Raw genomic sequence first — 22683 nt, forward strand, 5'->3', positions numbered from 1 at the left:
TAGATAAGATAACACCCTGCTGATTACTGACAAATGGCACGTTATAAAACGGCCCACTATTAGCTCCTTATCATGTCATTAATGAAGACAAACAACAGCAGATGTGGGTCGCAACACTGGACTTTTCTTTCTTTTTCCCTTTCTTTTTACTTGGAAAATACTGAAACATAGAAATTAAAGAGAAACAAGAAAACTTATGGTAAGTGAGAAAGGAAGTATATAGATAGAGAGATAGATAGATAGATAGATAGATAGATAGATAGATAGATAGATAGATAGATAGATAGATAGACAAAATCTCTTTGTTTTCATGACTGAATAAACAAACTGACCTTAAAGGACAACACAATTTATACCGTTTTACTTTGTTTATATGTGGCGGACCCTGCCACCTTTTAGCTTCAAACAGTGTTCTGGGACCTTATTTTCCTCTGAGAACAGCTTGTTGATTCACTGATGAAAAAAGTTTGTATTTTTTATTTTTATTTTGTATTATTACCTCATTGTTATTGTAAATATTAAAATTCTGAGTTTGAATTTCTTCTCCAAAACTACGTAATCGAAAAGTTAATCAAGTTACATAAATCACAAAAAAACAAACGCAATAGAATACAATTTAAAAGCCAAATGATAAAGAATAACTAAAGAATGAATACAAATAGGTAGTTGAATGCACACAGTTCACATTTAAATATGTAAAGTAGGCCTACGACGCTGAAAATAACATTTAAACGCTAATATTGTGTTGATAATCACACTTCCGTCAAGTGATTTATGCTTTTATTTTGAAGGATCCGCCGGTGTTTCTCTGCTCGGTGCGTCCGGGTGACTTGACGCGCTGGGCGGCGGGGGGGCGGGGCACCTGTTGAACGTGACAGACGTTTACCGTAAGAGAAAGGTTGTGGGCGTGACGTCACAGCCCGCCCGCTCGCTGATTGGCGGAGAGTCGGGGGAGGGGGGGGGAGTGAAATATAGCGCAGAGGAGCCCGTGAGGAGCCTCAGTGGAGCCGAGCAGTCACCGGACAGAACCAGAACCGCGCAGACGAGTCAGGGTGATTTAAAAAGTGGACAGTTTCTCTATAAACCTCTGCTTCTGTTGGACTATACCGGGACACGGGACACCGCATCGGTTCAGTGTGAAAAAACCTCAACTAACGGCTTTTTCTTCCAAGACTTTTTTTTTTTTTTTTTAAACAAAACTTTAGCGGTTAATCTGCGCGAGAGGACACAATGCTCAGCCTCTGCCTCGTGCTGATGTTATCTGCCTCCGTGTGTCCAGAGTCGGTAAGTTGTTCCGCTCACACACCCATTTTAATTCAAAGTGTACGTGTGGAAACTTTTATTTGTTGTCCCGCTCGGCTCGGCTCGGTTCGGCAGCTGCTAGCTAAAAACACGCTACTCCGTTAGCGGTGATGAGCCGTGAACGCGGCTCCGCTCCGCTGTGATTTGTGTCTGTCAAGTGTCTGACGGAGGGAGGCGGCTCGTCCCGGGTCAACACCGCACACAGCGGATTAATCCCCGGAGCATCGGTGTTGTTAGCCAGCTAGCTTCAGTGCTACAGCCCCAGTGAGTGAGTGAGTGTGTGTGTGTCGGCCGGTGGAGGGGAGAGGAGAGGGGGGCAACACAGGCGTCCACAGCCCGCTGCTAGTGTCCAGCGTGGGGCCCAGATGAGGGGGGGAGTCGCTCAAGTCACTTCTCCTGCCTCTGATGGGTCAAATCAGTGGGACATCTGGGCTGATGTTCACACAGGAATCACTGTTATTGATCAGTGAGTCAGAAAGAGTTGGCACACATTTGATTTCACGTCCCTCTGCTCTTAAAGAAGCTGTGTGTGAGTCTCCAGGTCTCCATGTTGTTGTGGCTTCAGTGTCTTTTCCCCCCTCATGAGACTCGGTTCTGGTTCTGATGTGGTGCAGAGATTGATGAGTGATTTAGTTTAATCAGATTAAAGTTCTCTCAGCGTCTGAATCATCCTGAAGTGTCTGTTTCTCAGTTAAATAACACTGTTTAGGACTCGCTGATACTTTAAGTTAAAGGAGCGGTCTGTAGTTTCTGGGGAAGAAATGTTCATCTGAACAAACTAAATAAACAAACTCTCTTTGTTTTCATGACTGAGTAAACAGAGTAAACAAACTGACCTTAAAGGACAACACAATTTGTTTGTATATGGCGGACCCTGCCACCTTTCTAGTGCTCTGGGGCCCTTGTTTATTCACTTATGGAACAAAGTTTGTTACTTCAAAACTACACACTGCCCCTTTTAATCATCATGTGATCTAAAACCATGCTGAAGTGTCTGTTTCTCAGTGGACGTCCCACTAAAAGACTCTTTGGGTTTAAGTTAAATGTTGTGGAAAGTTAACGCCCGACTTGATGCCAAAACAGTGCGTGTCCCGAGCAGCCGCTCTGAGCTGGAAGTGGTCGACTTACGACTTGTATTTTTTGTTGTTGTTTGTTTTTTGAAGAGTTTTGTGCTGAGGTTATTTTTCACATTGTGACCTGTCCTGATTTGTCACTTTGGATTTTTCTGCATTGTAAAGCCCTGTGTCTGTGTGGACTTTTCCATATTATGTCACCTCATGTTCTCCAGGGTTTTCCGATGTTGTCCTGTATATTACTGACGCCTTTCTTCCACTGCCACCAAAGCCTGGTTTCTTCCCCAACTATTCATGAAATGCAGGTTATTCAGACACGTTTTGACCCAGTCCTTTACCATGTGATGGTAGTATGTGTGTGTCTAGAAAGAAACTTGAGATTATTGTGTTTTGGCTTGATTTAGTGTCCATACATACACTACTGAACACATCAGCATGTACAGTGAGAAATTATTGACACCAAGATGATTAATAAAGGGAACTTGAGATCTTGGTACCATTTTGAATCTCAGCAGTACAATAGGTGTTTGCATCATTTCTGGCGTCATCACCAAAAAGTCGACTCTGGCGTGGAAGGAGGAGGCTGTCATTTGTGTCCAGCTTCATGTTTTCTCACTGTCTTTAATGTTGTGAGGCTACATTTAGTTTGAGTTTATTAGATTAGGCTTGATTGAATTAAAGTGGACTGTTGGGCTTTGGCTGAGGTATGCGCTCTACCGAGTTCCACTCTAGTTTCTAATTGTGTATCCTGGAGTGTTAATACAGGCCACCCACACACAAACACATGCACCCTGCCCCCCCATTTCACCCAGTTGGTCAGTACAAATGGTGTGACTGGCAGTAACACACTGGTCGGTCCAGGACGGATGCCTGAAGCACTTTAAATGAAGCAGGGTTTCACAGATGTGACCGTCGCCTTCTTCGCTGAGATGTTTTATGACACGTGAAAGTTTCCCGTGTGGAGCCACAAACGTCCTGGACTCTGATCCCGGATTGAAGAGCTGAACTTCATCTGCCTTCAGGCGTCCTGTCTCCGTCCTGACGGCTGGTTGGATCCTCCTCTCCTTTACTATCTGTTACATTCCTGAAAGCCGCGGAGCTTCTGCTGCTCGCTCTGCCTCGTCTTGTCGTCGCCCCCTCGCTCCCCTCTCCTCTTCTTCTTCTTTTTTGATTTCCCCTCAGGAATGTGACCTTTGGTGACCTTGACCGGCCCTCTCAGGGATTTTGCACACTTGGAGGGATCTCAATAGGGCCCCGGGGCCTTTTCATAAGGGACACTCCTTTCCGCTAGCCTAGCCTAGCGTGGATACACCTACAGCTTTCCCACCAGAATACACTCTGTTTCTGGTGCCTCTTTTTAAATGAGCGGTTACCCTCCAGGTTTCAGGTTCTGCTTCTTTGACGTCAGTCCACCGTCTCCCCGCCTGTCCCCTCTGTCCCTGTGATCAATTGTCCTCGTGGCTTTTTTCTTTCTCTCCTTTGCTGCTCTTTCCTTTGATGGATACTTAGCCTCTGAGCTATGACAATCCTTCCCTCCCTCCTTCCAGCCTTTTCTTCTCTCTACCCACTGAGGTCATTATTGGTATGTGGGTTTGGCGTTCCCAGCTAATCGATAACAATGTTCTGCTACCTGACAAAAGAGCGTGCTCTGAATACAAAAAAGGGCTTTTTGGGAGCCTCAGGAATGATGGGAATGTTTTTTATCAATGGACTGAGTTGGCTTTTTTCCCCGTCAACAATCATTTCTAATTCTGGGAAGTTTGATTGAGCTGCCCGCGGTCGACCATTTTGATTTCTTTCAGACGTGCAGAGCTGTGGCCGGGCCGAGACCTCGTGTACAGTTTTATCAGTTTGTCCAAAATAGACCAGGGCAAACAAATCCTGTTCTTCGTGCCTTTTTCCAGTGACCTCAGCATTTTCTGCCCTTGTACGGCAACACAAGTCACCACGAGTCCTTCGTGACAGAGTACTGGGTGAAGGTGAAAGATAAGAAGTACAGTTTGTTTTTTGTGTCTTTTTTATTTAAAGGGCACATTAGAAAGGCTGCGCTGTCATTGGACAAAAGTCTTACCAAACTTTCTGCGAGTTCATTTCAATTAGTCTAATCACTTTAATTTACCAAATGTGCCTGCGATGGCAACTGCTGTGGTTAATCAGGGTAAAAAAAAAAAATCCTCTTTGCCCCGAAGTTAATCCATGTTGCACCACCAAACCTCAGCTTGTTGCCTTTGGAGCCTCGGGGCTGAGTCCATTTGTTATATCTTGTTGGAATGTCACTGGTTTTGTATTTAGCTCCCAATCATTTGCACCAGAATGAGCCCGTTTCTTTTTTCTTTTCTTTTTTTTAAGGAAGTTTTTTTTTTTTGTCTCTTTTGCATGATGGGGTGCACTGAAAGCACCGCGTGGTGAAAAGAACGCAGGGAGGGAAAGAGGGGAGCATGATAAATAGTATCAGTAGGATGTAATAATGGTTCCTGCATTGCTGTCCGCTGGTCTATAAAATCCCTTTGGGCCGAGGAATGTTGGCACAGAGAGAGGAGGTTTTTGTCCTTCCTGCCTGTGATGGAGAGCAGTCGAGAATCTGACTCCCCCCTCTCCTCTCCCCTCCCCTACCTCCCTCCACCCCTTTTCAACCATTACACTTTCTGGCAGTTGTAACGGGAACTATATGAATACATTTAGGGCAGGAGTCAACCATAAACCTCCTCCTTTTCTGGTTATATCACCCCCATACAACTTCTTTTTTTACTCTTATTGCTGAAGCCACTTTCCAGGTAAACAGTGTGAACACTCTTACAGCAGGGAGGCAACTAATCCATGTCTGACCAACCCAAAGATATTTAGTTTTAAACAAAAGCAAATCTTCACTTTTAAGAACATGAAACCATTTAGTTTTCCGAGTATAGTCAGTTGTTTCATGAACAAACCATGTAATTAATCTTTAATGTCTTTAATCAGACTGAAAATGTCAAATTACACATTACACTGGTGAAGATTTTTTTTGGGCTGAGCGATACAACCTTAAAGTTATATCCCTAAATGTTCAGGCTGTATTGCAATACATGAAATACATCCTCATATATAAACTGAATATACTCCCAAAATAACATGACCGTTGAATACAGTCAGAGTTTGGAAACATCTCCATCTCTTTGGACCGTTTGATTAATCGGTAATCACAAACTGTTAATTAGTCGTTTCAGCCAGTTGTTGATATAAACACATTTTTAACCCTTTAAACAAAATAAATAGACAAACAGCATGTTCTCATTTACTGCGGCAGCCTGGGAAACGTGAAGCTTAACACGCCACCGCTCCCCACCGCCTCCTCCCCCAGTCTTGAAAAGAAAAGCTGCTGTGGCTTTGTGGTGGACCAGTAAAAATATAGGGCCATGGCAGAACATGGAATATGAGCCTGGCTGTGTTTCCATTGGGAAATGTATGAGCGAGCCTGGAGGGAGGCCGTTTGATGTGGCTCCTGCAGCCCCTGCCTCTGCTGTCCCGGGACACCCTGTCAGACTCTGACAGATGGTTGTTCCAGGCCCGAAGCCAGACTGTTAGCAGCTATCAGCGCTGATGCACTCTGAGGTTTTTTCCCCCGAGCACAACAGATGTATCTGACTTTAAAACTGCAGGGAGTGAGCATGAAATATAATAATCAAAATGCTCCACCCTACGGCTGGAAGCAGAATCAGATAACCCAATAATGTTGACTTAATGTCTCCAGCTGCAATGTGACGATGTTTCAGGGGCGTTCGTTAACACGTTCAGAAGACAAATAAAGCATTTGTTTTGTGCCGTAACGTTAGACGAGTACAACTGGCTTCATAAACCCTGAACGTGTGACTAACATGGAAAGAACCAGAGCTGCAAACCACATTGTTGATTAACCTGCCGATTGATCGACTAGTTGTTTGTTCGATAAAATGTCAGAAATGGTGAAAAATGTCGATCAGTGTTTCGTCCTCAAATGTCTAAAATATTTCTGTTTACTGTCACAGAGGAGGAAAGAAAACCAGAAAATATTTTTGACTCTTTGTGTCTTAAAAAATGCAAATTGATTATCAGAATAGTTGATGATTAATTTATTGGTTGACAACTAATTTTTTTATTGTTGCAGCACTAGAAAAAACGTGTTTAATGTAGAACTCGTTTTCTCTGGAAATGTATTACACACACACACACACACACACACACACACACACACACACACACACACACACACACACACACACACACACACCAGAGATCATACAGTGTTTTGGGTGGTTTGAGGGCTTCCCCTCATTCAGACATCCTTCCTGACAAATGTGTCTCAGTAATACAGTCCCTCTTTGATGTGGTGTGTGCGTGTGAATGTGAATGTGGGTAAGTGTGTGCGCTTAGGGAAATGTCTCAGTATTGATGTGTGTGTACATGTGTCATGTTGTGTGTCTGCACTGTTTTGTGTCAGTGTGTATGTGTGTGTGAGGTCTAGCTGTAGTGTAGACCACCAGCGGCTCTCTCAGCCTAAACTTGTTCGTTTCAGATCCACATACCTGAGCTGTGATAAAAGATAAAGAGGTCTGAGTTTGTATTATTACCTCCATTAATGTTATAAATATGAAAATTCTGAGTTTGAATTTCTTCTCCAAAACTAACTGGTGCCCTTTTTAATGTGAGGAGAAGGAAAATGGCAGAGACGCTGATGCATGGTTTTCCTCTGCCTGTCAGAAAAGATTACAGGGAGGTGTTTGAAATCGCCACAGTATAGGAGCTTTACCCTTTAATGCATCAGGACCCATGCTGTCTACATTTGATCTCCCAGGCTCATTTAAACATACTTACAGTACATATTAGTCTGAGAGTGCGGCTACGAGAGGCAGCTTTAAACCACCTCCCTGCAGGATATCGCTGCAGACTGAAGTCCATATGAACCTGGAGGAACAGAACAGCAGTCCGCGGTGGCTTGGCCCGGGCTCTTAGCTTTGGCTCCGCTGCAGAGAAGAGAGGAATGTGGCGGCTCACTGTGTAACCAAAGTCTTGGCTACTGAGCTGACCCACACAGAGAGACGCATTCCTCAACAGCAGCAGACACAGCTTCATACAACCTATCACACATGCTAACATGCTAATCTGTTGCTATCTCTTGTAAAGGAAAAGTTTGGGGAAATGCACTTTCCTGCAGAGAGTTAGACGAGTTAGAAGATATGATGCCACGCTCACGTAGAGCTGCAGTGTTTTAGACTGTTGGTTGAACAAAAAAAGCAGATTAATTGATAATTAAATGTGTTCCCACTCGAGTCTGATGTTAGTGACTCATAATGTGACTCAGTTGTGAGCTCATGCATTAATATGTGCCGGGTAAAGTTGAAGATTAACCACCAACATAAAGACATCGTGTGTGATTAAACATTGCTGCTGCGTTAATCATTGTCAGAAGGAAATGTAAATGGACCGTTCATGGTGTGTCTGGTGTCTTTCTTAATTTAGGAGATTGTTTTAAATAATTTTAAAAACTAACAAAGACCCTTTGTTAGTTTTAGATTAGATAAAGATAAAGGGAAGGCTGCATGCTGCTGTTATGAACTGGGAGCTCGACATCTATTTAGGGTAGAGTGTCCAGTTAAGCGTCTCCTCTTCAAAATGAATCGAGTCTTTGTGGCTGATCTCAGACTATGAATGAAGGGACATTCTCACATGTCTAAAAACACTTGAAAGTATAAATAAGTCAGTTGTTTACTGGCCTGATTCATATTCATTCTTCTGTTCAGGAGTTCAGGCTTTCATTAAACACTGAGTTGATTTGTCTTAGATGGATATTTCCTGTTTTCCTGCCTTTTTCCTCTTATTTCCTGCCATTTAAAGCCCGAAGCCGATCTTTCAGCTGATAATAACTCTTACAGCTTACATTCAGTCTGTTGGGCTGTAATGTGTTTGATGTAAGGCAGCGATACGCTCGCCTCGGGGAGTGACATCAAAGAGTTGGAGGAGTAGGGAAGACATTAGAGAGGCACGGCCTCTGTAAGAGTTTGAGTCGCTGCAGGCATTCGACTTATTTGTCCATCAGTCATGGGTTCGGTAAGAACGGAGAATCATCCAATTGACATGGCAGGATGGCTTCACCGGCGGGAGGAAGTGACCAAAAATGGCCATTAGGATAAGACCGGGGACGTTCCCTCAGGGAGGCGCTCATCAAAACTCAATTAGGCTTATCAGCTGAGACTGAATCAACACTGTGTGCTGCACAGCTGGCCCGGCTGTTTGTTTCCTGTCTGCAGAGACAGAAGCTGTACAGAACCAAAAAGTTAGACGCAACAGCATTACTCACTTCACTGAGTAATGTTTGTCTTTGTGATAAAGAAACGACAGCCCTGCTGTACGTGTCGGGATCAACGCTGCTCATGTCCGTTGGCACTTTTGGCCACGCAGAGACGAACCGCGTCACACAAATAATATTTGAATGTATATTTTTATTTTAATGTTTACTTCGGCCCCGTGTTCAGCTTGTGTGGCGGGAGAAAAAAACGGCAAACAACAAGCTTACTTACGGTTCTGTCTCTGTTTGATAGTTTCAGGCCTGAACACGTGGAAACAAGATGCTATTGTCACATCTTATGATTTAATAAAGTTTTCTGGCTCAAAACCTCACGTTCGGTGCTGTAATGTTACATTATCAGAGAGCGACGCCTCTCTCCTCCTCATCACAGGGGGTCACCAGGCTCCAGATTAATCACCATTAACGTTTAATGTTTATTGATCATGTTGGAAGCTGGATCGTCAGTTAAAGACACACCTTTTTAAGCAGGTAGCCCTGTTGTGGAAATGCAAATCCCTGCAGCGCTGGGCTGACGAACAGAGTCAGACCGAGTCAAGCCGAGCCAGCACATGTGTATGGAAAAGCCCCACATGTTGCCATAGAGTCTCACATGGTGCTGGTAGGTGGAAATACTGCTATAGATAGACTGGGCGTAGGTAGAAGGAATCTAGAGCTCGGCTGTCAGAGCAAAAGTGCAAAGGTGTGTGTGTGTGTGTGTGTGTGCGTGTGTGTGCGCGTGCGCGCGTGTGTGTGTGTGTGTGTGTGAGATCTAGTCAGCACTTTGCAATGTGTATTTCTAATGGAAATGGTTGTTTTCGGGATTGTGTATATAAAACATGAGGACCAAACTTGTTGAACCGGATCAACTTTAAGATTCAACAAAGTAAAGACCTCATCATAGATCGGTCTTTATGAGGCCCTTTGGATCCCATAAACTGAAGGCCTTGAACTCCTGAAGTGAGACTGTGAAGGCTCATCTCACATAAGTGTGTGTGTGTGTGTGTGTGTGTGTGTGTGTGTGTGTGCGCGTGCGTGTGTGTGTGTTACGTCAGGGGTCAGAAGTGCATCTTACCAGTAGATCAGGCGACACAATACATGGTGCAAATCCTACTGGTTCAAGTATCACCCAGCAGCAGGAGGGGGAGGAGTTGAGAAACGGGACGGGAGATGGAGGGAGTGAATGTGGAGAGGCGAAGGAAAAGATGGAGGGAGGGATTGGAGATTTAACCTCTTTTTAAACCATATTTTCCATTTGACTGTATTTATGCTGCTGAGGTAGACTCTGAAAATCAACTGGAGGAGGATAAAAAGGTTAGAAACCAACAATAATTTTGCCTTTTCTTGAAAGGTCAAGAGACGTTGGACATCACAAAGAATAAGGAAGCACATTCCTGCGTGCTGGTGTTTCTTTTCTGTCTTTTCATACTTTGTACCTCCTCCACGGCGCCGTGTGAATGGACCAGATGCCTCTCTGTGTGTCGGCAGATGGAGGGATTGTTTCCCCAGTTTAATGAAGGGAGGCTGCTGGAGGCTTATCCCCAGTTACCTTGGTCATTGATATGCTCTTGAGGAGTCCACTGGCATTGTTTGGTGTCAATGGAAGGGACAGACCCGGAGGCTGGGTGGCAGGCATCTTGACAGACAGCTTTTCAGTGAATGTGGACAATTGGGGGGAACTGGAAAGTTTTTAGGACCTCCATGCTGAGATGGGCAGGATAAACAAGGACAGAGGCTAGACTGAGTGAAGTGTGTGACAGGACGGGAAACAAAACTTCTGACTTGAGTGTTTTCAGAGGGAGTCCTTAATCTGACCCTCCATCATGAAGACCATTTCACCAGCCAAACACAAGATACTCTGGAACAAATGTTAATGACCTGTAGTTCACAAATATCACAAGTTATTTATACTTAAATATACTAAAATGAAGTTGAAACATGGAGATTATTTTGCTGTTGATCCACTTAATCTGAAGCTATATTAACTGGTTTACATGCCAAACACTCACTCATTTTTTTTTTACTTTTCCCCGTGATGGTAAAGGAGGCCTGAAACTCACAATTATTTCCTTGTCAGTTAATCTGTGGATTATTTTCTTGATTCTTGACCACGTCTTCAAATTTTATATTTTTGTCCACGACCCACAAATAGAGAAGCTGGAGTCAGAAACTGCCACTTAATTTGTTGACAACTAATCGTTGCAGCTCTTAAGTAAACTGAGAGTTCACTACGTCCTGACATTTTAATAGCCAGACAGTTGAGTGGTAAATCAACAAAACATATTGATAATAAGCCGAGTTGGGAATGTAGTTTTTGTTGGAGGAGAAATAAAAAGTGGTTTGCAGTCCCATGTATGATCTTTTGTGTCCAATATTCATTTTCATTCTTGGGTGAACCTGTTTGTCTCAGTATAGCTGGTGCTAACTAGATATGTTCTCACAGAGTTCTGATTTATGTCCCGGTCCGTTTAATCTTTTGACTGATGGCTGATGTGGTCACATGATCGTCTCGGACCGCAGCCATGTGGGTGTTTCACTGTGACGCAGTGGGTCCAAACGAGCTCTGCAATTAAGAAGCTTTGATAAAACAAGGAAACACTTTGTTTGGCTTCGAGATGGTCGACGAAGAGTTCAGAGAAAAGGTCATCTGAACTGTTGAAGTCTTTATGAGAGCGAGGATCATCGTCTGAGTTTAGGAGAAGGGACAGAATTAAAATAAAAACATTTTTTGAATAAGAAGAAGTTTTGATAGGACATGCCAACATTTCTACTGACTGGACCCTTCATGCTTTGGACACAGACAGCAGTGTTTCTGCACGTTGTGCTGCAGAACTGGATGGATCCATGAACTTCATTTGGTTGGCTGAAAGTCTTTGGTTTGGCTGGAGTCCACGTCCGGCTGCTTATCAGCGGTTGCACATTAGGCAGAATAAATGAGGCTGTGAATCACTGATGGGAGGACAAAATGGTGATCTGTAAGTGGCTCATAAGTGGCTTTTAAAATGGCTGACAAATGATGTGGTCAACCGATGAAATCAGATTGAGATTTTGCTGTAATGATGCTGTAGTTTAAAAGTCGCTCTTTTTGTTCCTATAAAACAATGTTGGCAGAGACGATGATGAGATTCAGTATCACTGCTCTGACATTCATGTGCATTTACTGTGTGAGGTTTATCTTTCAGTTCTCCAGGATGTCAGGTAAACCTTCTGTGGCCTCCCTCTGAACCACAGTGCTGCTGTTTGTGTTGCTGAGCTTGTTAAGGCTGTTTGTTGTCAACACAAGGTTTCATATGAGGGTGTGACTGTTTCTGCTGTTTGTGGCAGTGATGCTGGAGGATAAAATGTGTTTGGTTACACATCCAATGAGTGAATTTATAGCTTTTGTAGAGTTAAAGAAGAGATCCTTGCTAAAATGTACATTTCCATATCTTTTATTATCTAGTGTCAGTTTTTTTTCCATTTATTCAACAAATTTAAAGGAACAGTTCACCCAAAAAAGAAAGTTTGGTCAGTATCTACTCACCCCTTTGATGGAAAGTCTTCTCCTAAACAACTGAAGTAGCTGGAGACTTGTTTTAAAAAGTAAAAAAGATAAAATGGCTCCACACAGCCCGTCCGGTGTAATCCAAGTCTCCAGAAGTCCTGAGATCCCAAAAGGACAGCTGCTAAGCTAATAGCACTAGCCCTGTGTGTAGAGGTTACACGAGCTTGTTCGCATGTTGAGGGTGTAAATAACGTCTTTTCAAATCATCAGGGCTTCAGGGGACTTTGTTTTTTGGGGGAGTTTACATTTTAAACAAGTCCCCAGCTACCTCAGTTGTTTAGGAGAAAGCTGCAACGCTCCAGAAATGTTTTGTGGACGACCAAACTTCACCTGACTTTCCGTTGGCATCGGTCTGTACTGTTCCTTTTTAAACCTGTTGAAGAAACAGTAAAAACTGACACCAGATACTCACAGAAATATGAAAATAAGTGTGCACATTAGCCTGGATCTCCCACTTCCTTCTCTTTAATAGAAATAAGTTCCAGTAGTTGTTCAGCAGGCAGCCGGTACTGAATCTGACGGGCCGTCGTTCAGTCAGAATCACCATGTGAGCTGATTTCCATGTTGACTCGGTTACATAACCTCTGTTCAGACTGCTCGCTCCTTTCTCCTCACCGGTCTGCGCTGGTTCTGATGCTGGTTGGAGTAAAATGGAGGCTTGTTTTTGTCTTGTTTGTACAGTAACGGACCAACACGTCACATCTTCCTCTGTCTCTTACACACAGCTTTCATTTGTGTGAAACGGAGACTTCCTGTTGTGGGTCTGCTACATTCTTGGGTTGTTTTGGTCCAAACAGACTTGGGACTTGGCCTGAATCCCATCCTGGCTTTGCTTCCTGGGAGAGTATAGTAAAGATGGAAGATTCCCCACATCTGATAGTAAACTCAGCCGCTGCCGTCCCTCTGATCTCTGCTGTCTTAGTGAATAATCGTGGCCTGTCGGGACAGGTCTCACTCAGCCTGTGAGACGGCATGCTGTTGTTTTAGAGCACACCAGGCTGCAAATGGTGGAGTTTCTTTTAGCACGTCTCTCCAGGACACAAATGGAGGTCCACATTTCACCGTGGGGGGGGGTTTAAAGGTCATAGGCAGGAGGAGGAAGGGGTTTATTGACACCGACAGGGATGAACATATTGGCTTCTCTTTGAAATGAACCTGTTGTCTTATTACACAAACTATATGCTGATGTCCGACACACAAATAGTACTTTTAAAAAAAGGTATCTCCAGCAGAGATGTGATTGCAGTTTTGTCACCATAATGAGCTCTGGGAAATTGTAGGAAATTTTGATGAGATTGTTTACATGTTTGTGACGTTTTAGAGATTAAACGATTAATTGATTAATATCTTAAGTAAACCGCAGACATTGTTCTGTTCGGTCAGTGCCATTAAAAGTATCGAAGTTTGATAACCAGCCCTACTTGAAACTGTTGGAGAGAGCAGAGACAAAGAAATCTGATTAAAATAACAAACTGTAACTCAAAACTCTGACTGGAAGAAATGATTTCAAACGCAGAGAGTAAAACGTGCCTCCGGGAGTCATGTAAAATCCTAGCAGGCTACAATGAATGTGACTCACGCTGACACACACAACTCAACACAACAGGCCTGACTGGGATGAATCCATATTATCATCTGAATGAGTGTGATTCCTATAACGTGACTCAGCGGCTTGTTCCAGCACGCAGCAGCAGCAGATTCCCATCTGAATGGCAGCGAGGAAATGAAGAGCCAGCAGTCACCATTTTAAGGCTTAGGATTTAGACACGCACACACACACACACACACACGCACACACACACACACACACACACACACACACACACACACACACACAGAGGATCACAGCTCCCCTGGGTCCATGTATGAGGTTTAAATGAGGACATAATGGAGCAGTGATCCTCAGTCTTGGGGTCACTCCTATAGTTGCCCGGGGTTACAGGGAAAGATTGTGGAGCAGCTCAACTAATTAAAAAATGAAAACAAATATTGATTTGATTAAGAAACATCCGTGTGTGTGTGTGTGTGTGTGTGTGTGTGTGTGTGTGTGTGTATGTGTATGATAAAGAAGACATTAGATTTTCTAAGACGAGAGTGAATTAACAAAGCAAACACACACACAGAGCGCAGGAGTCCTCATCAGACCACCTTGTTACTTTTAGAGGAATCACAGCAAAATGGCCGCCCTCGTTTGAAGCCCTTGTGCAGCCACAATGGGGCTTTCCCTCCTCCTCCTACTCCTCCTCCTCCTCATATAGGCTACTTTTAAAAGGAGAGGCTGAGGGGATTACCTTCAAACACACATCGTTACTATGCCAAGTATTTGAGAACACACACATAATGCTCTGAGGCCCCGACAGGCTTAGCCACCAGCTAACCCTTAAAATTAAGGCTCAGATGGAAGTAATTATGAGGAGAACTCATGACGTCAACAGAGCTGTGTGTGTCCGTGTGTGTGTGTGTGTCCGTGTGTGTGTGTGTGTGTGTGTGAGAGAGTAAATGAGGATGTTGTGGGATGCCCGGGCATGTTTCCAGTGTGATTTGTGGTCAGCTTTTGTTCTCAGTAAATGGGAGGTTTCATTGAAGAAAGCTTGTTCCTCTCTGGCCCTCACGGCTCTGCTCTCTCCAGGATCTCAGGCCTCTTTCATTGCGCCGCCGGTGAACAAAGCCCAGTGATTGGCTGCCTCCCATCACACGACATGTGGACGATCTGTCCGCATGTGATCGGTTCAGCTGCTGAAAGTGCCTCAAAACACAGAAGCAGAATCAGCTGCGTACATCCTCGTGTTGTTCACTTCACTTTATTTAAATCATTTAGTCTGGCTCTCAGTAGAGCGCATACCTCCGCCAAGGCCCAACAGTCCACTTTAATTCAGTCAAGTCTAATCACCGTCGGTAACTCTCATTATCTCAGCGGCACATTGGTGGTAGCTGCAGGTTTTCTATCCCTTGTTGTTACCGAGTAGCAGCTGAAAAAAGACTTCCCTCTATGAGAACATAATTAAATTTAAAAATGCCTTTCTTCATGAAGACCTGTGCATTATTCCTCAGTTTTCTGAGTTAATGGGCTGAAACCAACCCTCCATCCGACTTTCATGGAAACCCGATGAGTAGTTTTTCTGTAATCCTGCTCACAAACCAGAAGCGGAGAACATAAGCTTCTTGGTGGAGGTGACAGACTCCCCAGAACTCAAGCTGACGTCTGAAAACATTTTATTTTGTCCATCCATCAGTCCAAAACACATCGATTTACTTTAAACCATTCGAGAAATCAAGAAAAGCAGTAGGTCTTTAAGTTTTGCGTCTTTTTTTGAAAGTAAACTTCTGCCAACTAACGTTCTGTCAGTCGTCAGTCTACTTGTCTCTGCTTCATGTTGATTAATTTACTGCCTGATGGGATTAAAATGTTTCCAACGACACATCGAGGTATTCACTCGTTCTATACTGTGTAGAGAGACTGTGTAGAGACACAGTATCATTCATTCTCCTTCTTTGAGCCTTTAATCGCTGTAAACATCAGGAGTCGATTGTTGGAGGCGTGACAGCTGCTGTGTTTGTGGCGCTGGGATGTTTCAGTGCGGACGTTAAAGTCGGACATCAGAAAGACTTTAAAGCTTTTGAACGAGCTGCAAGTTCAGGACCTGCTGTTCCGCTTTTCTCGCCTCATTTTACCTCCCCGTCCCTCACTGATTAACTGTGTGTGTGTGTGTGTGTGTGTGTGTGTCTGTGTGTGTGTGTGTTAATCCCATTCACGCTGCTTACTGAGCAAATGGTCAATGAAATTAAGTGTTGTAATGTGATTAAAGGAGGTTGATGTGTCTTCATTGTGTTAATCTTCAGAGTGATTAGAGCGACGGTGGCGACTGGACGAGCTTCAGGGAAATCCTCTTTTTTTTTTTTCATAGAACTACAAGAACAAAGAAATGAAGGCCCGTCTGTCCGTTGGTCCTGTTAGCCAGCATGAACTAAAAGCATCTGTGTGAATACTAAACATCAAGAGTTGCAGTAACGACTATTCCTTTAATAATTAATAGAGTAATAAAGAGCATTAGTCTTCACCAGACACACTCCTCTTTCACTGTCAGTGCAACATCATGAAATACAGACAGAGAAGTTATTGTTTGTATCAACCTGTTGTTGTAATGGTGGCAGAAACACAGCAAGAGAAGGAAGCAGAAACTGTATTTTCAAAATAAAGGTCTCTGAGCTTGAAGAATTCACAATGTAACATAAATAAAAGTAAAAAATCAAGACGGCAGAATAATCGCACGTCTCTTCTCGTTTGTGTTTTGACTCGTATTAACAGGATTAGTTCAGACACCGCAGCCGATGGGACACTCCAGAAATTAACACATTTAAATAGTATGATTAATAAAGTATTTTAAGCTGGAATAACTGATTCAGAGGATGGACTCCTTGTAAAATGCAGGCTTTGTGTTGTGATGTGTCTCTGAACAGCTGATCCAGGACAACAGACTTTTCTCTGGTTTGTAGTTTACCTCCAGGTGAAGACGTTTTTCTTGAGAAACTACTCGAACTGATGAGTCGATTATCAGAGTAGTTTCCGGCTCTAGCTGTTTTATGGCAGCGTGGGTCGGTTCAGACTGAAGTGTATCTCTGGATGTGTTGCCATGAGCTTGAGAGCAGATATCTGCTCCGCTCACATGATGATGTTTACTGATCGCTCTAAGCCCGACTGTGTCTCTGGTGTCCCAGCAGGTGAGGGAGACGGAGACATGGATGCCCATGAAGACAACACAGACGGCCGCCATGTTGACACACCATGACAACCTGGAGTCATCAGGCTCAGACTTCGGTTTCACAGACGACGAGGACGACCAAGACGAGTACGGTGTAAACGACGGCGAAGGTGACTACAAAGAGACCCTGTACGACGACGACGAGGACTACGAGGATGAGGAGTACGATGACGACTTCTCCGGCTCTGGTGACCAAAGTCAGTCTTTACAAATACTTCAGAACATTTTAAATCCACATTTTAATGAAAGTCTTGTAGTCGTGGAGGCATTCTTCATGAAGTTTAATGAAAAATCATCTTTCCACAGCAACAACTGTGTCACCTGGACGAGAGGCCAAGACGTCGGCTAAGGTGAGAAATTTCTAGATTCAAGCTAAAACTGTTGAATACTGAAAAAACCTGTCATTCACCAGTTGTTGTAAACGCTGGAGTCCATCCTGAAGCATTTCATAACTTCACATGTTTAAATCAGAGGTTCAGTTTATTGACTTTGTGCATGTTTTAAATCTCTCTCTTCGTCCTCAGCCCAATGTGAACGACAACAAGATCCCAGATGTGGAGCGCCCGGTGCGGCCGACCATCAACGAGGTCATCATCCAGAACGGCAACGAAATCCCCCTGCTGAGGAACGGGGCCGAGCCCGGCGAGGAGCACCCATCCAACGTCCTCATGTCCCACGCCAGCGAAGACAGCATCCTTAAAAAGACGGAGGTCCTCGCAGGTCAGTGGAAACCTAACTATGACGAAGCAAATCGCACTACACCAGCTGTTTCTTGAGAATGTTAAAGTATAAACGTATCAGTTGAGTAAATGTCAGAGGACGAGTAAGTTTCTGAGTCTGACCTCCCTCCCTCCCTTCCTCTCTCGCAGCTCTGATCACGGGCGGCGCCGTCTGCCTGATGTTCGCCGTCCTCCTCATCCTCCTCCTCATCTACCGCATGAAGAAGAAGGACGAGGGCAGCTACGATTTGGGGAAGAAGCCCATCTACAAGAAAGCTCCCACCACAGAGATCTACGCATAGACCCTGACCTCTTCCCCCTCCAGACACACACCCACAAACACACACACCTCACTCCCTAAACCCTGAAAAACCCAATCAGTGCCTCATCATCATCATCATACCTCCTCCTCCTCCTCCTCCTCCTCCTCCTCCTCCTCCTCCTCCTCACTTTTCTTCAGCGGAGTGACGCTCGATAACGAATCAGGAGAGAAACCCCGACAACACAATCGATAGACTGACTCCTCCTACCTGATGTATGCTAATATTACTGGTGCTCTCTTAACCAATCGGAGGCTTTGTTGGTCCGCTGGTCTCTCTCGTTTGGAAAAGGAGCAACAGGAGTGGACTATTTCAGCTGCGGTACACGGTGATCTTTATTTTTTTTTTTTGTCTTGTGTTTTTATTATTTTGTCCCCACGTCAAGAGACAAAACAACAGAACTTAGAACCGAGGACTTGGAGAACGTTTAACTCCTCATCGCTTCCCTTCCTCTCTTCTCTTCCAGTTAAAACACTAACACTGTGCAATGATTGTTGTCTCGGTACGCATTTACAGTCCAGTTATTTATTCTCCCTCTCTGTTCTCCTCCTCGTCTTCCTCTGAACCTGTTTTCTTGGACTGCAGATTCTCACGTTATTGTAGCAAAATGACTTTTATGTGAACGTTTTTATTAGATTTTTTAAAAAAAAGAAACTCCTTGTAATGCAGAGAGATTTCAGTTTTTCCTGTTAAACATCCCTTCATGACAGGAAAAGAATTGAGCTCATGTTGTTCAGATTAATTAGTTTTCTGCTCCGTCATCCGTTCAAACTGATGGTTAATAATTACAATATTTGTTAATCTTTTATTCTCAAACTGGTCCAAAAAATTACAAGGAGAGAAGAGACGGTCAGACAAGGGTCAGGAAATATTTGCAAATCATTTCACGGTGTCGAGAGATATTTCAGTTCATGTTCTGTGAATTTTCTGATGCAGCAGAGTTTATTAAAATGACCTTAAAAGACTTTTTTTCTTTTAAACTTCTGGCATGTTTTGTATCTCCTCATGTGGGGAAAGTCCCTGCAGGCTGGCACGTTGCACCACATAAGTAAGCTAAACTAATCTGGAGGAAGAATTTGCAAATACTGTATGACCCAGGTCACACACACACACACACACACACACACACACACACACACTTGCATTGCAAAGTGTTGTGCTCTGCTGCCTGTTGTGGAGAGCACTTCAAACGCCTGGAAGATGTTTTACCACTATAATAATTACCGCTGTGCCTCCAGGGTTTGTTTTTCTGTTATTATGATGAACTCGACTGGAGTCAGACCAACATGCTCCTACAAGGTGACACACCTACATTCCTCACACACAAACACACACACACACACACACACACACACACACACACACACACACACACACACACACACACACACTCGCACAGCTCGGTCACGACGACTAGCTGCTGACCCTCTTACACAGTTACACTCGAGCTTAAAGGTGCAATATGTAAGAATTATAGTTTAAAACAATCAAGAAATGAACTCCGCTCCCTTCCACAGCTCCTGTACTCACTCAACACCAACAGCTAGCTGCACCGCTACAGTTAGCAGCAGTTAGCGGCTGCTCTGTTGATTCGCTGCCCCCTATTTGTTTGGAGTATGAATTCAGCATGTGGCCAGTTCTTATATATTGCACCTTCTAAAGGAATAGTTTGACATTTTGGGAAGTTGATTGATACACTCTCATATCGCTATGTTAAATATGAAGCAGTTAGCTTAGCTTAGCATAAAGACTGGAATCGGCTAGCAACTGAAGATGGTTTTATGATCACAAAGTCATGTTGTTGACAATATAACGTTAAAAAAACTGCTGCGTTTAATCACGTCACATTAAAGCTCCAAAAATGTTGAAATTTGAAATTGTGTTTCCTGGTCGCACTCAGGAGTCGGAAACTAGAAATCACGATACGTCCAATACGACATGACGCAGCTTAATCTCACTAATTAGCTTGTGATTTCTTGTTTGTTTAATCCTGCAAAAAGCAAAGTGTAAAAATGATAATCTGCTGTTTTTAAAGGGGTTTAAGACAGATGAGAGTGGTGTCGATCCTCAGAAAGTAAAGAAACTTATCTCCCTTAATGTCGAACTTTCCTTTGAGCTCGCCACTAACTTGTAAAAACTATTATATTCATGAATCCAGTAGATGTTGGGACTATTTGTCCAATGAAAAGAAAGATGAAGCTCTGTGATCGGACAAACTGGTAGTTTTTTAGTACTTTGTGTTTTTGTTTTTTAAACCGTGGGGGTTGATGCTTTCTCAATAAGCTACAACGACAGTTTCTTAGTTTCATATTTTCATTCTGGGTCCACGAGCACTCACTGAAGCCACGACGAACAGGTTCGATGCTCACGTTTCTTCACAGCACACACACACTGATCTACCAAGGATTTGTATATAGTCATTAAATAAACATTTAAAAAGAAACTGAAGAAATATTAACTTGGTACTTAGCCGCATCCTGGCAACAAAAAATATCAACCAAATATTTAAATGCCAAATTGTTTTTATTTTTGTTTCCCCATCAGTACCGTTCATGTGATTTACTGTAAATGTAAATGAGAAAACTGTTTTGATACTACCGATGCTAACACTAACTCGCCTCCGCTCATTGTTCTCCACTAGATCAACTTGTTCCCTTTTTGTTTTTATTTTTTTTATTAATTTAACTGTCAAATTATTTTATTGCCTTCTTTCAGGTTGGGGTGTTTCCCCCTTTTTAAGCTGTTGTATATGTGATTTTAAAAGTTTTATATACACTAGTTTGAGATTTTCAGAGGCAAATAGTTTTGAAACTTTTTATTTTGTAAGAGTTTCTATTATCTTTTTAGACTTTTTTTGTTTTTTGCTTTTGTATTTATGTTTGTGTTTGTAGAAGGATTGCTTCTGTGGTTGGTGTTCATCTCGTTGTTCAGGGGATGTTGTGCTGATGAGCCATGTTGTCGGTATCAGACCCGGGCTGATTACTAGTTGGAGCTGGTTCAGTTATTTTATTTTATCTTTTATTTGTAGCCAAAACGGAGCAGGATAAAATTCGGAGATTCAAGGTCCCTGCAAACACCAGCTGCTCCCAGTGATTGAAACATCTTGACACTGGTTCAAGGTCTTCACCTGCCAGGAAACAAAACAATCTAATCAAGAAAATACTGATACTTGTTTCCTGTGTGTGTATCAGCCGACCTCGACCTCAGGCTGAGGAGTGACTGATTAGATTTTGATTCAAATTTAAACAAGTGAAACAATCCAACGTGTTTTTTTTTTTTTTAGGGAGTAAAAATGTTCCAGGAAAAAGTAAAAAAGAAATGTTTTGAGTAGTAATCAGCTCCGGGTCTGCTCGGCGAGCATGGGAGAGAAACGTATGTTCTGCTGCTTAATGTCACAAACACCACATGTGAATCACCAATGGAGTGGAGAAGCCAATGAATCATTGGTTTCTGCATGCAGGTTCTGATTTATTATTGGAAATAAAGCTATTTTTATGCACATTAACATTTTAAAGTCCCGTCTTTGTCCTTTTTGTTTTAAATGTGTTTTTCCTGAGTGAGAATATCTCGTGAAAACACTTCATACAGTCGTCTCAAACAGTCTGAGACAAGTCAAAATACAAATGAAAATATCAGTTTAACCATCTGAGTGAACATCTCAGGATTTGGTTTGAAGTGGACTTACCATCAGGCGAAGGTCGGGAAGAGCTGCGGGCCCAGAGCTGCTACTGGCTCCATAAACAGCCTCGTAAACTTACAGTTAAGAAAGTCGTTATTTACGTTCCTCTAATTAATTACGTTTTTCTAAAAATCCGGACTAGTCCGTCCTACTGCACCTGTGCAGAAGTGACTCAGGAAGCAGAGCAGAACAAAGTGAACGGTGCATTTCATATAGAAACAAGTGAAAGTACATCTTGATGAACTGACTTTAAGTGAATGTTACTGTTAATGGAGTTTCTATACATGGAAAGTGCACTATTACTTTTATTAGAAGTCATCTTGATGATATCACAACTCCCATATATAAATAGAGTTCATAGCTTTATTAAGATAGAAAACGATAAATAAATATATTTATCCTGTTAAAGACATTACTTGTCATGTTTCCCCTGATGTGAACAACAGCTGCTCTTTTTGTGATTGTGAGGAGAAACTTCTGAACATGTTTTCACAGATCGTCTCCATGCTGCTGCCTTTGGTTTGATTTACAGAAACATTTTTCAGAAACGCTAGAAACTCTAAAAAAAGATCAATATTTTACTCATCTTTAACGAATCCAGCTTCTCCCCAGGTGAAATGTACATAATTCATTTAAATATTATTTTAGCAAATGGCTTGAAAGATTCCCCTCCTGTCCCACTTTTAAAGTTACAGACTTGAAATCATATTTGACTTCCGTTGAACATTTAAATAAAAAAAAAATGGGAATTGGCAACAACAATTAGACTGTTTATATATTTCAGATTTACTCCTTTTAATTATCAGACCTCTGAACTGTGTTTGTTCGTGCTGACGGTCGACTGGAATTTTAAACTTATGCTACGTATGTATTTAAAGTTCTTGAACAAAAAGAGACAATAAAAAATATAATAATAAAAATAAAAAAATAAAAATAAAAATAGAAATAGAAATACCAAAAAATAGAAATAACAATACAAATACAAATAAAA

General features: G+C 42.7%; 1 protein-coding gene across 2 annotated transcripts; it reads left to right on the plus strand.

Moving 5' to 3' along the window:
* The first annotated feature begins 1000 nt into the window (after window positions 1-1000).
* Window positions 1001-21518, plus strand: sdc4 (syndecan 4). Of its 2 annotated transcripts, none has more exons than XM_073467622.1 (5): window positions 1001-1284; window positions 16934-17171; window positions 17281-17324; window positions 17499-17694; window positions 17844-21518. In XM_073467622.1, exons 1-5 carry the CDS (start codon window positions 1231-1233, stop codon window positions 17993-17995), a joined length of 684 nt encoding a protein of 227 aa, XP_073323723.1. In that variant the 5' UTR covers window positions 1001-1230; the 3' UTR covers window positions 17996-21518. The 2 variants fall into 2 exon arrangements, with proteins under 2 accessions (XP_073323723.1, XP_073323722.1); XM_073467621.1 differs by having other exon boundaries at window positions 1034-1284; window positions 16931-17171.
* The last annotated feature ends 1165 nt before the right edge of the window (window positions 21519-22683 follow it).

Source organism: Pagrus major, chromosome 6 (assembly GCF_040436345.1).
Source record: "Pagrus major chromosome 6, Pma_NU_1.0".
Taxonomy (NCBI): Eukaryota; Metazoa; Chordata; class Actinopteri; order Spariformes; family Sparidae; genus Pagrus; species Pagrus major.